At 41.1% G+C, this 17,521-nt stretch overlaps 1 protein-coding gene across 19 annotated transcripts in view; it reads right to left on the reverse strand.

Annotated features, from left to right (window-relative positions):
* The window catches only part of LOC113026584 (pleckstrin homology domain-containing family A member 5), a 90,918-nt gene that overhangs the window by 12,978 nt on the left and 60,419 nt on the right, over positions 1 to 17,521 (reverse strand). For 9 of the 19 annotated variants that reach the window (XM_026175526.2, XM_026175530.2, XM_026175520.2 and 6 more), the window contains 11 exons: positions 14,841 to 14,961; positions 14,593 to 14,697; positions 12,704 to 12,776; positions 10,902 to 11,002; positions 9,488 to 9,603; positions 7,122 to 7,616; positions 5,425 to 5,905; positions 4,236 to 4,319; positions 3,430 to 3,549; positions 2,385 to 2,438; positions 1,467 to 1,547 (listed from right to left, as the gene is read on the reverse strand). In XM_026175526.2, the coding sequence (XP_026031311.1) occupies positions 1,467 to 1,547; positions 2,385 to 2,438; positions 3,430 to 3,549; positions 4,236 to 4,319; positions 5,425 to 5,905; positions 7,122 to 7,616; positions 9,488 to 9,603; positions 10,902 to 11,002; positions 12,704 to 12,776; positions 14,593 to 14,697; positions 14,841 to 14,961 (1,831 nt within the window). Of the gene's footprint in view, positions 1 to 1,466; positions 1,548 to 2,384; positions 2,439 to 3,429; positions 3,550 to 4,235; positions 4,320 to 5,424; positions 5,906 to 7,121; positions 7,617 to 9,487; positions 9,657 to 9,922; positions 10,846 to 10,901; positions 11,003 to 12,703; positions 12,777 to 14,592; positions 14,698 to 14,840; positions 14,962 to 17,521 lie in introns of those variants that run through there. The other 10 variants (XM_080303863.1, XM_080303855.1, XM_080303853.1 and 7 more) reach the window with 7 other exon arrangements.

Below are 17,521 nucleotides of genomic sequence, written 5' to 3' on the forward strand. Positions count from 1 at the left end.
GGTTTTCAGCAAACAAATATATCACATATCAGATAAAATACCTGTCAGGCCCTTATAAAAAAAAAAACCAAATCCTCGGTTGATATAACTGAAAAGGTTTAGATTCACCACCTAGCACTTTAACCTCAAAGACATGATTGAATTTCAAATCAAATGTGCCCAAAAATAGCAAAACAGCAACAAAAAAAGTGACTTACTGTCCAAATACTTTCTGAATCAACATCCACGCCTGCACTCTCTCACAAACACCTTTTTTTTTTTCTTTTTTTTTTTGCAGCTGAACATAGTAAAGCTAAAAGCAGGTGGGGCTTAAGAACCACATGGCATTCCACATAGAACATGCAGACTCTCCCACAGCTTGAAGAGCTTCACTGTGGGTTTTGTGTGGCGTGGACTAATATACAAGAGACGTAGGGAGGAGGAGGAGGAAGACAGATTTTTGTCAGCTGAACAGGTGGGAATGCAGCTGTTGAGGTGGCGGTATGCTAGTGAATGAGTGACGGGGTGAGTCTCAGCAACACTTTTACACCTCGAGGGGCGTCTCAAAAGTGGCAATGTGATGTCATAGCCATCGGCACACACAAGCCGGCCCCTTTATCCTTTCCATCAGCAGAATGACCAGTGGGGGTGAAGGGGAAGTAATGAAGACAGATAAATAAGTGCTAATCTAAATTTAAAAAATATGAGGATTCATCTTCGTCAGTATCGCCACCTCAGACTTTAGATATAGAGTCGATTCAGTGATTGAAGCTGTGGTGCTTAAGGTTATTAAGCTAATCCCTACGTCTGAAAAATGTCTGGCTAACTTGCACAGGCGGAAACAAAAAAAAAAAAATCAAGAAAAGGCAGGCTGAACATAAATTCTAAATGGGATGCTGAGATCGCGTACATACTTTTCTCTTTAACTATAGCAGAATATTCATGCGTCATAGATGATAAACATGAAAATCTATTTATGCCATTTTACTCTAATGATCGCTCTTCTGCTGGCCCTTAATTGGGTCCGTTTTCCACAAAAACATGAATTATTTGGCAATAAACTAGACTGACAAGCAATAAGACTAGCAACATGTAATTAAGTCAAATTAATTAGAGTCATCTTGTTAAGTTCAGGTGGCTCGGGTAATGAGAGGGAACACATTCTGCGCAGGATTATTGAAAAATAAATAAATAAACAAATAAATTCAAACACCACAGTGAGGAAGAGATTTAACCCAACAGTGGAGCATTCATACATTCTCCAAGTCTTAAAAGTCATGCCTGCATCAGCATGACTTCTCAATAATAAGAGGGAACAGTCATAAGCAATGGATGAAGAGGTGCTAGCAATACAAACGATACAGGGAGACCAGTCTCAAGATGCCGTGAGGACTTGGACATCGAAGGAGGAGCATTGCAAAACAGACCAAAAAGAACAACAGCGACTGGTGAGGATGAGGTGGAGCAAAGCCTTAGGCTGGCCTTACTTGCTGGTAAAGTTGAGGCCTTGGGGCAGAGTTCTCAATCAAAGTGTGAGTCATGACGATTAAAGGCTCATTTTCCTTCATCTAGTCCAGTGTGGAGAGGAGCGATATAGCAAGTGTCAGAAAGTTTACAGCAGCTTTTCATTTCTGAGACAACACCCACAGTGTGATTACACCTCACTCGCTCTCGCTTTCTCGCTCTCGGATGAGGTAGACTCACACAGAAACGTGCATCCAGAGACGACAGGGATGGTTAACAGCAACAGAGAGAAGACGCTCAGGAGCAGGAGCAGGAAGACACGGAAGTACAAAGCTCTAAGGTTCATTTTTATTAGCAGTGAAAAGTTCCCATTAAACGCTGATGTGTAGGAATGTAAAAAGAACTGCGTTTACAAGAGGTGCAAGAAATCACAAATGCTAAGGCTCATCAGTCCAAGTCAAGGAAATTAAAATTACTTATTTCTCAGCGGTTACACAAATCTAAGGCTTCCTTTTGCTATAATTATTAGAAAGGTTTTACTGGACCTTTGTGTGCTATATACAAAGCAATTAAAACTCACAAAGCACTTAAGATCGTTAAAAAAAAGCAGATGAAGCTTTAATATTCCTTTGCAAACACTTAGACGTTAAATATGATACCTTCATCTCTACGTGTTCTTTATATGGCAGAAATAACGACTGTCCACAGTCATGATCAGTTATTTGGATAATGTGTGAGTAAATGAACTAGCGTGAGCTAAAAATGCTGCGATCTGAACTTTTAGCCATTTAAAATCACAATAAAAGATAACAAGTTAGCCTGGCATTGGGATTGCAAATCACTAAAACAGCCGCAGAGCAGGGATTAATACAATAAAAGCAGAGGCATTAAATGAGGTCATGACAGAAGAAGACAGGGCATGCATTCATGCATTACCCCACCTGATTGTCCAAATACATGAGGTTCCTTTGGAGGTGGTGAGAAAGAATGTCGTTCTATCATCAGCAGCAAAAAGAGAGCAAAGAAAAGGCAAAAGGACAGTGAGACAAAAGAAAGGGCAAGTCACATTCTTTCACTGATGCTCTCTCTGTCACACTCTCTCTTACATCCACAATCACACAAGCATGTCATGTACCCAAAGATAACCCGAGAGAAAGGAAAGCAGGACCAATCAAGGTGAAGAAAACAGGTCAGGTACCAGGTGTACTTTCAAAGGTAACAGAATGAGTACACTGCAGGACTAGTCTTGACCGAGTGCATGCAAAAAACAAAGACAATGGCAAGTCAAAGTACCACACAACGTGGTGTGTGTCCGCTGACGCAAACATAAACTAATGAAGCAGGTTGCCCTAATGAAGCAGGGCAACTTGTATAGCTACAAGGAAAACTCGCATTAACTGCACAGTAGTAGATTAAGAAAAGCAACAACAAAAACACCGTAAAATGGAAAAATCTTCAACAGTCCTGGTTGACCTACATCATTAATGGTAAAATCTGCAGTCTGGCATTAAGTCTGGAGACTTAAAGTCCCAAAATCCTGAATTAACTTTTACATATGCCAGTGGCCTTAGCCTCATTAGTTGGTCACTCTTTAAGCTCGCCAATGGCTTTAAGTTTCATCTGCGGATAACATCTGTCTATATTCTTTAGGGGGATAAATGACTCAATCAGCTGCTTGCCCTGCTAAAATGGCCCAAATCTAATTATCTGATGCACTGATTTAAGTCAGATGCTGGTTGCAAAATTATTTTGAAACTGGAAGAAGAGTGTTTTATTTCCACACATTTTGATGAGAAGGTAGCTGGTCCACAAAAAACATGAAGCCATTACGCATAGTCATGTTAGAAGAAAATTCCTTCTTAAATCAGCCATGTGTGAAGACCAGACAAATCCTCCGGATCGAGATGGATAATGGAAGTGGATAAAGATGGCATACACACCACACGCTAACATACACGCCTGCAGAGATGTCCCTGGGGGCCTGACCTTTGGGTTGTCGCCATCCATGTTTAGTTGCATAAGCTGTGCTACAGTGTGCTCCCGGATACTGTTTAGCTCTGCCTGCTGCCGACGCAGCTTTATCAGCAGCAAAGTCAGTTCCTCAGGCTGCAAGGAGGAGGGAGGAAGAGGAGGAGGCGGGGGGGATGCATCGCCACAGTGAAACAGGGACACACCGCAGGGGTGAGGCAGGGATTGGGGGTGAGAAGAAAGGAGAGAGAGCACACCAGGATAGGAGATTTAGAGGTACCAGGATCCCAGTAGGTGAACAGTTGCTGCATTCTAGTCTTGCGTTTCATGCAATTTAGTACCATGTTAGCTAGCAGCATGCACATTCTTTTATGTCCACTCAAAACAGCAGAACAGTTGGCACTCATTACAGAATTGACTTCACACTTTACAAGCTCAATGAGTACAGAGAACTGTGTGCAGCTCTGACATAAATTCTTGATCCTGGCTTAGAGAGTTTGAGTGACAGGGTTTTTAAGTCTCCACTGAACTGAAGAGAGTCTAAGGAGCTCCTGAAGTGAACACACCCTAAATCCTTGGAACACAGATCTGCCTAAACCTGTCTCGAAAGAGTTCTGTCACAATGTCTTAGAGGGATATGAAGGACAGAAAGAGGGAGAAGGGTAGAGTAGGTGGCATCATCAGAAAACAGCATTGTCCTTGAAAGACATCCAGTTAAACCCAGACTGTATAGGTGTACAGAAACCAAGCATGAAGTATCTCAGCTGAACAGCACAGTGATATAAATCTAGGTAGCCAGAAGACTGACATAGACCAAGACTTACTGTTTTGCCTTGTAAAGACTGGGCAGTGATGGTCTGGATTGGGATCCCTGCTGGCATAGACCTCCTATCAGGCAGGTAAGCATACTGCAGAACACAGATTTAATATGAAAAAAGGCCTGTCATGTGCAACATTAAATATCTTTGATATAATAGTCAGCCATAGCCACGGGGTTCATCCAAGTACAAAGAAACATTTGCTACCCTTGATGCATATTTTTGTATATAACCCTCTCATATTTCTGTCACTATAAATATGCTCAAAGCTGAATGTAATTTTGTTTGCGCTGCTTAAAAACAAATGAAACACATGACCTCACTTTTGAACTTTGGGAACTAAAGTAGGCACAAACAGGGTTTTGACAATTCTGATGAGTTTGAAGATCAGTATTTGGTATGACCTCATTTATTCTTCAGCACAGCCTGAACTCTCTTAGTCAAGCTTTCTTTAATTTCTGTATGTTGTCTTCAGGAATAGTTCTCCAGGCTTCTTGAAGGACATTCAATGCTCTTCTTTGGCTGTTGTCCACAGTGGATCAAAACCTGACAGTACTTTTCTGCATTCATAATGTTTTACATCTCCCCTGATCTCCTCCATACTAATGATCATCACTCCATAAGACCTGCTGCTACTGACTTTCAGTCCAGCTCTATTGTCATTTAAAATACCTGAAACTTTTCTCCTCATTGCTCTTTGTTAAGAATGGCTTCTTACAGCCACTCTTCCATTGAGACCATTTCTGATGAGGCTTCAGATTGTGTTCCTTTGCTGTAGATCTTACTTTTAGGCCTGCCATTTCTTTTATTTCTTTTATTTTTTGCAACAAGCTGTTAACGATACCTTTAAAATAGACTTTTTGCTAAGTTGTCTGCTATCTGTAGACACAACATTGGTAACTGGTTCTGGCATTAGGTGCATTTTTCAGTGTTAAATGGCTTGATGAACAAAAAAAATAACCCCACTCCTTTGAAAATGGTCAAGTATAAGGATTGGACTGAAAATGATTGAAAAAGCAGCCAGTGTCCAAAGAAAAAAACGTGATAGACCTTCAGAAAGCCTGGAGAACTATTCTGGATGCTTGGAAGCAAAATATAAAGAAATAAGGGGTGACTGAAGACTATTGCATAGTAGGCGGTTTTGTTATTATGAGGATGAACTGAACATTTCCTGTTTATGCATCTCTTAGCTGACCTTGTTGACTGGTGGCCTCTGCCGTCTCTCAACAGTCATGTCTCTTCGGAAGATGGGAGAGGAAATTTCAGAGCGAGTGTTGCCCATGTTGTAAGATCTCATTGGAGAGTAGCCGCCGTACATCGACAGGGAGCCATGGGAGGGCGAGGGGGGGATGGAGTGGCTCGGTGCAGCATGCTCTGACAAGTTGATCATGGTTTTGGGACTGGCCATATTGCTGTACAGCCCTGGCTGCCTGCTGTAGGCCTGCCTTTGCTGCCATTCGTACAACTGCCACATGGTGTCATCGCGCATGGAGCGGCGTTTCTCAGTCATTGAAGGACCCATGGCCTGGTCATATACCGATGGGGACATGCTGCAGATGCTGTCCCGCTGTGCCATGCTATTCCTGGGCATACTGCAATATCCATCTCCATAATGAGGCATGTAGGGTACCCGATGGCTTGGCAAATTTCTAGGCAGCGTCTGGTACGATGTGATGCTGGGGTAAAAGAAAAACCAGATAATTAATCATGTATGATATAGTAGATGACCTGCATGGTGTTACACTAACACAGACCTAAAATGATCTGTGTTGGTATAACAATTTGATTATTCTTCATATATTCCATACACATCACCAGATAAACGTGGTTTTAGGCTCTGTCAGGTTCAAAGGACGCAACAAGTTGTTTATAGTTGGAAAAAAATCTCATTGGATTTCTTTTATTTTGATTATAACCAGTCAAAAACATCAGTTATCAAAGCAATGCCATGTTATGAATCTTTTCATTTGTTGGTTTGGTTTAAACTTTGTAGTTGAAAAGCACTTCACGCTGAGTATCATTCTAATTAAGTATCAAACAAGGATGATTCTTATTTTATCTGTTTACATGTGTGTCTTTAGAGAATCTCGCAAAGCAATTCCCTACTCAGAAACAAATTAGACCTTACTATTGACAGCAAGGCTTTAAGAAGTTCCACTTACTCAGTGAGTTCAAAGTCAGTACGGAGAGCTTAATAATAAGAAGACCTGACAGATCCGGGCTAAAACACTCACTGGTCTTTAAATCCCAGTATACCAGTGTTATAATAAAGGCTTGTGACTGCTACACATCCGTCTAGAGAACATGCATGTCATGACAAAAGGAGCTGAAAGAGATTAATGGAGAGAGAATTAAATGTTTACCTCAGAGGGCCAACACAAAAATATTTACTGAGGCCTTATTAGTTTTGCCCATGGTATACTCTAAAGCGAGTGTGTATGTCTATTTGTTAAAAAAAAACAAATAACCACAGAATGAGGCAAAGCTGTGTCAAATATGAACACAAGCCTGATGACAAACGTATCTCTTGACTAAAACATGTATTTTTAACAAAAATGTGAACACCAGGGATGGGAATCAAGAACCAGCTTATTAAATCCTCTCATCAAAACCTCATCAATATACTTTAACTACTTAGAACTAAGAGGAGACCAGTGTCATACTTTCCACCCAATAAAGCCAAATCTGACTTCATGTTGTGGAAACAGTCTAAGATTTGACTCTTGTGGAGTAATCTGAAGATAACTGGTGCTACTGTACAGACGACAGCGCCATCTGAATAGCATCATTTCCCTTCTTGCAGTGTACGCATGTTATAATCAAACAATTACATTTAAAGCTTATACAGTATCATGTCAAGACGGGTTTTTTTGGGCATAGCACTGAACCAACCTTCTGGTATCGTCGTCCTGGCCACGTCCTCTCTGTGTGCGAACCCACTGCTCCAGCTGCTGCATCGAGCTGGTCCGACTCAGGCTGCGATCCGGCTCATGTGGGGAACTTTGCAGAGGAGGGACTCCAGTCCCATTAGCTGGACGCTGTTCTCCAGATCCATTAACTTGGGGGCTGTGTTGTGATCCGTCAACCTCGGTCTGAGGCTGCGGCGAGGTCATATTAGCCTTGATGGCTGCCGCCTGCGCTGGCTGCAGTTTGATACTGTTTATTTTGGTGAGTGGACGTTCACGGTCGGCCCCATCCTTCTGGAAGCCGTAGCGCTCTGCATCTCGCTGCTTTCTCTCCTCTTCTTCTGTGGTGGGGGAGACGGCTGCGTGCTCACGGTCAACCTCACGGTTGCGCTCATTCTTCTGGATTTCGGTTTCTGTTCTATGGTTGGCCACATGGTTGATCTCTTGAGGTCCACACTGCTCCACTTTTAGTTTGTCCAACCTAAAAGAGACAAGAAGGTTCAGGCTTGAAAAATCACAAAACACTGGAACTCTTTCAATAGACATTTTGGATTATCCAGACTTAAGATACGCTTGTCTTCAAGTGAAATCTGAGAGTGGCGTGTTGTTTTATCTTCCCGCCTTTGTAATCTGTTTACAACCCCTCTGAAAGCACTGTTAACTTAATCCTACAGACTGTATTACTACATGAACTGTTAACTTGATGCTTGTTGATATGAATATGAAACCAATGAGGCATAAAGTAGCTGCTGATGCTGAAAAGTGCCCTTTTAGTTTTCTGAATGGATCCATAAACGGTTTCCACATTTGTATTGTATTCCACACAGTATTTGGCTTGGTCTTCTGTTGTGTTTGTATTTTTTCCAATTTAGCCACGTTTGAGCTGAGAAGCATTGCTGTTCGTCTTGCTTGGATGATGTCATACAAGCACATGTGGAAGTTTGCACCTAAGTATTCAGGCATCGTTCCTTCCTTTTGTTGTTCATGTAAAAACTGTTACAACCTCAGACAATAGGCTAAAATGTCTTTAATGTGATTAACCCTTACGTAAATCTGGGTGAGATGATTCATGTCCAACTAATTATTTGGTAGGAATTGCTGTAAACGATGTTTGATTCACATTTTTAGGTTTATACTACAATATACTACACAACTAATGTTGTGAATTCAGTTCAAACTAAAGCAAAGTGCACAATGCCTCTTCCAGCTGCCAGAGAAGGGGAGGCGTGTAAAAGGAAATCAGATATCTCCAGTAAAACAATACCTCAGCTGAGACACTTCAGAAAAGTGATGCTCAGATCCCAGTAATCCATTTGCTTCTCTCTTTTGCCTCCTGTCTAGAAGACCTGCATACCACTCTGTGCTCCCTAGCGAGTTATCTAGAGGTAATAGATGCCACTATGCCTTGACCTTAGACAGACATAAGGTCACAACTTCAAAGTTTGGCAAATTCCTCTCAGCAGCATGGCTCACTGGGTTAGCAATAAGAGAGCTGCAGAAAAGGCATTCCTTCAGAGTTTCCACTTGTATAGTTTCAAATAGCAGCACTAGTCACTTAATGACTTCTCCATCGTTCTGTGCCTCCACCAACCAAGCAGAGCACACATTTAGCCCTGCGAGCATTCAAGTTACACAACTGCAAAACAAACGATGAAGTAAATTTAAAAAAAAAGATGAAATTACAGAACCTTTTTGTTTTGAACAATGTGTAGTTATATAAGATAATCTTATAGTAGCATCACACGGTCCCATTTAGCAGAGACTTTCAGAGGATTTCAGGCACTACTGCTCTGTGTAATTACACTGCTCGTTACTATTACGTTTCTGCTCGCCCATGTAAAAGCAGGGCATTAGACAGGCAGCCTGCCAAATGGCAGATATTTAACATAGTTTAAAAAAGAAGAAGGAAAAAAAAAACCCTGTCCTGATGAGTCAGTGATCCTGATCAGCCAGCGCAGCTGTGCACATCATCCCTTAAACCACCTGCATCATGCCTTCACAGTGCACCCACAGTCTTATGTATGTTACTCCATAATAAACTTTAGCGCTTGAAACAGTTACATAACATGAAAGAACATCGTAGCTTCTTCAACAAACCCAGAGACCAGAGATGTCAAAAGTGGGTGTTGAAGTGTTGCCGAAGAACTTAACAGGGAATTTAAAAGTACTCTCTTCCAGTACAAACAGAAATCAGAGTCTAGAAATGAACCACGTGATGCACAGCTGTTAGTACTAGTTTGAAGAACTGTCCTCAAATGGCTTTTTCAAACCCCCCCCCCCCCATGCGCTCGCAATTCAAAAATGACACACCCACTCAGCAAACATGACTTTATTGTCAAAGCTCTTACAAACCTTTTGACTGGCTCTGACTGCACGAGTGCAGCATCTGTCATCACTTTCATCCAAGATTCCATCTCTTTGGCTGTGTCTGTGCAAAAGTAGTACGTCCTCATGTTGGGATGTGTCGCCTGTTTTGACAGTACACGGGATCAAGGACAGGAAGAGTTATCCACACAGTTACCTGAAAGAGAGAAGACAAAAACTGGTTGACTAGGATTTTTAAGGTTTCCTCACAATAACAGGAGGGTAGAATATTGCATTTTACACACACACACACACACACGCACACGCACACACACACGCGCGCACACACGCGCACACACACTTTTTTTTTAGCAACTAATGGCAGTCGGTGCTGACTTGTGAGATATTCTCTGCAGTTAATGATAATAAATCAAATCCTTAAGTCATGCTAGATTAGGGAAGTAAATCTGCCACAATACTTACCATTCAGTGCATTGTATGGCAGACACATGGTCGGTTGTCTCTTGGTTCCCTCGTGGTGAACAAACCAATATATTGTTAAAACAAACACAGGAAGAGACATAATGCTTCGTAACCAACCTCAATGTGCAGTTTTCCAATGTTTAAAAAAAGACAAGACTATAATTTTTCTAATTGCTTCACAATAATTTTTAGAAATAACACACTTACTGATATGACCTTTGGCCACAACAAGAGACAGGAAAAGTTGAGAATGAAAAATATACAGTCAAAAGGTCATCCCATTTCTGAGTGAATCACTGAACTGAAGAGCTTGTGTCCTGCTTTCATGCTTTTCTCTTTTCTAAGTCTTGTTTTGGGGGTTTTTTCAGCCTGAATCTAAGTTGGAAAAGGAGTGGGCTGTGTGGTTGGAGAGACCTTGAGCAGACTTCTGGGCGTCTGTGTTTGGCTGTGCTTGGCAGGACAACTTTGTTGTCTCTTTGGGTTTATGAAGAACCCACAGTCAAATCCTTTACACACCACTGTGATCTCATATTATAAGTCCGTTGCCCTGAAACTTGAATCCTGCGAGTCAACTTATAGCATCATAGTACTGTAGTCCTACCTCACTGCTGTCAGTAGTCAGTGTAGAAATATGAGTCGTACTTTAGTTGTTAGCATTAGCGACTAAACATCTCGCTTTGTCAATCAACCAAAACTTCTGAAGTAACAACCAACGTGTTAAATAGGAAATAAAACCTAGAAACTGCTCAACATGTCTAAAAATACACATACATATATTGTGAGATCACGATAAGAGCCACTGCAGCACCAGTTTTAAAATGTACCTTCTGTGAGACTTGCACATTTATTTTTATGGCCTTATCTACAAGTTTTTCCATTTTCTCTAGAAAACTAATTCCTGTCTTTTCTTCTTTAAGTGTAATAAACCATAAAATATGCAGCCTAACAAAGTCTGACAGGAATGAAAACATGCACTGACCTTGAAGGCATATTTTCTGGTAATGTGATCGTCCACAGACAACATGGATATACGAAAGCTTGGCAGGAGGATACTGCCGAGAATCCCCTCCTCTTTTTCATCTACAGAGGAAAAACAAAACACAGTGTGTATATACATATACACACTATATTGTCAACTCTTATCTTAAAGCGTTATTTGTAAACAGGACGCAAGTCAAGTGGACTGTGAAAGGAAAAACTGTGCAGTGTTTTGGTCAGATAAACATAGGATACCAAGTCAAAACATTGGAAAAGATGAGCACTGATTCAGTTCTGTATGCAGCTAGGCTGCTCTAATCCTCATTAAGTTAACAGACAGGGTTCCACATTGACAATTGTGCACACTCCACATGGGGGGGGATTAGATTGGGTCCCAAGTTTAAGCAGAGTAGCTTACTCTCCAAATTCCATAAAAGCAAACTGTACTGCTTACCCAAAACAGTGCAGGAAAACAAAACAGTGACTGCTGCAATCCCTTATAGGCATGGACTTTGTCTGGTTTATGTGCAAGTTTGCATGTGTGTTACTCAAAACCATTATGTTAGAGTCAAAGTCTTTTAACACATATTGGCGATGATGGAATGAATAAGGCTGATCATGAATAAAGTTCAACATTGTGAGTAATATTTAGGGAAATATATGGTAACATCAATCTGGACATTCCCAAACATATCAGAAGTCGAGCTGTTTGCTCAGAAGTTGTGTTAGAGACCTGCCTCGCTTAACTGATTTTCAAAAGAGGGGCGGATGGATTTTTGACAGCGTCACCTGTCTGCAACCAACCGGGCTCTTTGCCACTGCCTCTTTCAAAAAACACAACAGGCAGAGGCTTCAGCAGAGCAGTCTCATCATGGGATATCCTGATGCGCAGAAATAGAGTGATAACTACAACAGCAGATAACGGATGTATTCAGATGAAGCAGCAGAGTTCACGACCTCTCTGCCCACTCTCTGCTGATGGATACAGTTTCTCAACATATCCATCTGGATAAAGCCTTTGGGTCCGCCGCTGTCCGCGGCTTTTGTCAGTCAGTGGGTGGAAAGAAGGCGACGGGAATGGCAGACACCAGAAATAACACAGACTGGATGTCATCCTGATCAGCAGAAATGACGACTACATCTGCATAAAGCGGCGGCACTGGGAAGTGCAGCCTTGTACAAAGGTAAGGCTTGTATTTTCTCACAGTTTCAAACAGCACACCTAGTTTACACTTGGTCTACACTTTAAACATTCTCCAAACAGAGATGTGTCAAAATTAGATGTGAAGATTGGTCCAACATGAGAGAACAGCCATTAAAATCACATTTTAATCAATAATAGATTATATAAAATCGATAAATCGCATCGAAATGTCCACACATTTTACAAAAATGCAAACTACAGTAAGTGAGTGTAACTACTACTAACACTACTTTCAGACTCCTATCATGTAAAAGCATGAATGATGACATGACTTGCATAAAAAGGAATCATTCAATAAACTTGTTTCATCTTGTTTCATCATGACTTAACATTAAGTGTGGAATCCTATTAGTATGCTTTAATGTTTAACTCTGCATCCAGGTCTTGCGTAAGGACCTGGCTTTGCTTGATGGAAAAAAAGGTGATGTTGCAAGCTTTTTCACCTGATAAGTCTCCTCAGTTGGTCCTGACATGTTCTTTATCACAGGGACTCAGACATAACAATGATGAGAAAAGGCATCGCTTGTTGTTGAAGATCACAAAAGCACTTGAACTATTAATCGACAACCGGTGCCGCTAGATGACAGGACTGAACTCACCTCTGTAGTAGAAGAGGCAGAGGTCAGAAAGGACAAACCACCTCTTCTTCCATAGCTTCATCCCTGTACTGTCCTGAAAAGACACCAGAGCAATAGAGGACATTAACTCCACAAATGTTTGGGGCTTTGATTTTTTTCTAATATCTTTGTCTTTTTTTATCCTGTTCAGCACATGCTGTAGTCCTGTGATACAATCCTTTCCATGTGATCAATTGTTTGCTACATCATCTCTAAGGATTAACAGCCAATCACTTCTTTGTTGTATTACATAATTGTGTACGACTTTCTAGGTTTCCAGCTGAGACAGGTCACCATTTTGCATTTGTGATCCAAAATGCCTCTCTGAACTTTGGAAATTATGAAATAACCCCTTGCTTAAATGAAGACGGGTTATGGAAGTCATCCGATCAGCACTGCAAAATTTCGGACTCTCAAATTTAGCTATTTTTGGCCTGAGATGGGGAAACTTAATTTGTGGCATGAAACAAAGACAATGCAACACACACACACACAAACTTCCTCTGCTTAAGTTGTTCTTCAGTATCAGCTCAAAGCCTTTAACGCTGCTGCCTGAAAAAGATGAAGGGTGAAGTAAAGGGTATTAACTCCCTGGTTTACTTTAATGGAAAACTTGAGCAAAGTCCTTAATCGTAGCCTCCACCAGGAGACAAAAGCAGGAGGGGGGATCTTAACAACTCTGTCATTATGGTCAAAAAGCATGTGGGCTGCAGTTTACTTGAAATGGAAATTCACTTCCACAAACCAGAACGGTTAAAACATTAGTATCAAGAGAGATTCAAAATACCAGATGCTGCGCCATATGTTCATAAAAGAGGTAGATGTGAAATGTAACAAGTTTTAAAGATCTTGTGTCCACCACCTTTCCTCAATTAAATCCAGGTCTTAACCCCCCCTTTTTTGAATGTCAGTAGCAGAAGAATAAATAAACTTTATCAAAAAGTTCTGTCGAATCTTGCTCTCTGGAGGCTTTCGCTATCACATCAATCACTGCGGCACTTTGTTCTAGCAGCGGACCAACCGAAGGACTGCAGCTTCCCCTCAGCCAAGGACTTCAATGGCTTCCAGTTTTCAATGAGGCAGGGAAATAAAAGTGCAAATCCAGCTTTTATTCAGGCTAGCAGATTTGTGAGTCTTTTGCTTGATCTACGTCACCCTGATTGATGTTTCCAAAGAAAAAAGCAGCTGGCAGCTGCACCAAAGGAGCCCATCGTGTGCTCACAAAACTGCACAGGGTGCCTGCAATCACCGCTAAATGAAACTCCCAGTTAGGATGCACAAGGGTGTCCGGTCTGGCCCCTTTTTACTCTTCTGTAAGTAACCAGGGAGGTTTGCATTCATACAGTGGCCCTGCTGGATGAGCAAAAACAGAGATGCACAAAGAAATGCTCAGATTGTGCTCATCTTAAGACTACTGCTGCTGCTGCATAACCACTTGCAGTTAAAAATGGAAACAGACCCAACACTGTTTTATATTATCACCTTTGTATAGCCAAGCTTTTCCTTGCCTCTGACTCCAAAGATAATACTATCCAGCAGAAATCAGGGGAGCTCCTGACGTGAGCATGCTCGGACTAATAATGCTAACATGCTGTTTAACGTATTTTTTCCATGTTTATCAACTTTATTGATATTTTGCATTTTCACACAAATTGTTAACAGGGTGGTGTAAGACAAAAGGTCAGGGTATAACCAAAAAGATTTCTGCAAAAATCCATCTGCACGTTGATACATTTCAGTTATAACCACAGTGGTTTAAAAATATTGATACACACATGCGTCGAAGAAAACAAATTGTATGATCTGTCCTTTAAATTTCTGATTGCATTTTCTGGAGTAAAGATTACCTGGAGCCGTGCACTCCTACTCACCTGTTTATACAGCCAGTTTCTCTTGATAACCGGGGCACCGGGATTCCTCCTGATGGAGTTGGATCGTTTCCCGAAGTTGTGAATTTTTTTAGAAGGTCTTGAGGGCTACAAGTTAAATCAAATTAAGCTCAACACACACACGGAAAAGAAACATCTAGATGTTTTAAGCCATTAAAATGTGATCCACTTGTTTTTCCCATTATTTTCTAACATAACAGGCATGAATCGTAAGCCCCCCTGTCACTCACCCTTCCTCCGGGGCTACTGGGGTTTGCAGCTTGCTCCGAGCCGCCCGTGTAGTTAGAGGCCTCACTCATGGTGCTTACTGGTCGTTCCTTCTTCTCATTCGCCGGCACTTTGGAAGCAGATCTAAACAAAACGCACAACATGCCAAGAGCAGACAAGCAAGTCATTAATCAGAAATAGACACTGTGTTATATCCAACATATTTATCTCCAGTGACCTTCAGAGGAGCAGGAATATGAGCAGGCAGCCCTTATCATATGTTTCCCTGTCTGTCCTCTGAAGTTCAAGCTCTGTTATAATGAGATCTCAACATGGGCTTATGAATCAAACCAATTACTCCCACCCTGTCACTGCTGATACATTTTAAGTTCTCTAAGAGCTTAAAGTGAATGTCCTGCAAAGTGCGCCTGACATATCCAGAAGCAGCAGCTGCAGCAGTGAACAGGGTCAGGATGTTTCTTAAAAGACAAAATCTGTCTTATTTTTAAAGGAAAAGCATAACAGGATCAGTAATTGTGGCATATGAAAGAACACCACGTGAATAAGCAGTACACGACCCACGGAGATGTCCTACATTCACTAAGATAGGAACAATGCTGTGGTCCAGTGGGAACAAGGCATGAAAACCAAAGGGGATCAAAAATACTGCAGCAGTGATATCTCCACAGATCCAGTGATTCTGCTGCACGTAAGGGCTGAAACTGCTGACTCTGCATTAAAAACACTCCCCGATCTAACCGAGCCATGTGATCAACAATATAACATTTGTACGGTCCAGATCATGTTTTATCACCAAGTTCCATCTTTCAGTGCAACCGTCTGTTAGAAATGCAACAAGAAAACATAAGAAAACATAAGCATTCAATTAGAAACCGTTCAAACCATGCGGTCATACCCAAGGTGCACAAACACAAAAAGGGGATCACGATGGACGACCATACGTGACACACACAGGATGTTCATTCCCGTGCAGCAAAGGGACAGATCTGATGTCACCTGGAAACTCCTCGAAACAATGACTATTACAGACCGACCCGGTCTTACCGGCATTTAGAAGGAAAGCTACGTACAGTAGTTAGTTAGACGGGAAAGCTTAGTTAGAAAAAGCAGCAGTATGTTATTAATGTTTTCTGATAATTTCAGATATGAAAGTATGTGACTAGATATATGGATACACATACACGAGTGACGAGTGACTAACTCATTTATCTAAAGAAAAGGCGCTTTTACAGATGGGTGAGTAACTACTGAGATTTGCCTTCTTCTCAGTCCAATAAATTTGCTTCTGAAAATGAGGTCTAAACGTTTTGAGCACTTCCACTGACTCATGAAATCCTTATTAAAGCATAATCAATGGTGAGTCAAATTGTCATCTAATAAAGGTCGGGAAGGATGGAACGTGTGAAATGACTGCACTGTAAGAGATATAGTGCTTTATTTGATGCTCTATTTGGCATCACGACACGTCTAGGCTCTCGGCTACAGATAATTAGCTTGGAAGTGATAATCATTCCGCATGCAATCAAACCGAGAAGATACAAATGTGTCAATTTGATAGCTTTAATGTAAGAGCTGGCCTTCGACTATAGGCACATTAAAAACAAAATTGAGAAATTACTTTGCATTACAGCCCTGACAACCTAAAACACCCACACTACAATACATATTCTATTTGGAAATTTCAGTGCTTATTGGGAAAGCAAACAGAATACAACATAAAAATCGAATCTAATATGAAAAATAAGGAACACGTAATCATTACAGATCTTTTTACAAGTGACTGAACACATGCACACACACAAAAAAAGATATTCCTAATCACACTAGAAACATGTACGGAAGATTTGCAGAATACCAAACCAACACCAGTCATTTGCAATTTACCAACATGAAAAAATAAATAAATCTATAATCAATAGTGTTCTTCTCTGATCAACATCCTAAAAATTAAGGATGCATCACTATGAAACGTTTCACTGAAACCAGTATTTAAAAGAAAGAACTCAACAATAAGGTTCGGGAGTAAAAATCCATTTCATACTCTATCACAAAGAGTTATAAGCCATAAAGCTCATACGGTGTGACACTTATATAGCCCCTTTCTACTCAATCCTTTGCAGTGAAAGCACTTTCTACTACAAGCTTCATTCATACGGTGATTTATCTGCACAAAAAAGCACTTATCGAACATTCACAAAGAGACACACGCCAATAGACGCATCAGGGACAACTTGGGTTTCAGCATCTTCCCCAAGGCTAGTTTGACACATAGACTGGAGGAGCCGAGGAGCAACCCACTGACCTTCCGATCTGCTGGACAATCTATTCAACCACCTGAGCTGCATCCATCCCTTTCAGCTCTTTACCACACTTTGAACATTTAGCCTGTGCAAAATTGATGTGACACAGCAGATATATATCATCCACCGCCATCAGTAAATGCCATCTTATTTGCAAATACACCGGCATCAGCCTTCAAAGTGTTACACACAGGATGTTCAGCTAATATCAGCTGATATCAATACTCGGCCAATGAATTGAGCAGTGTTCCCAGGGCCTCACCAGTAATTATTTCACAGTTATTTAGAGTCAAAACACCACAAACACATACATGTGCACACACAATGAAAACCAACACATTCCTATATTTTGTTTAACTTTCGTTTATTTAGTGTAAAATGAT

The sequence above is a fragment of the Astatotilapia calliptera genome, chromosome 7 (assembly GCF_964374335.1).
Source record: "Astatotilapia calliptera chromosome 7, fAstCal68.1, whole genome shotgun sequence".
Classification (NCBI taxonomy): Eukaryota; Metazoa; Chordata; class Actinopteri; order Cichliformes; family Cichlidae; genus Astatotilapia; species Astatotilapia calliptera.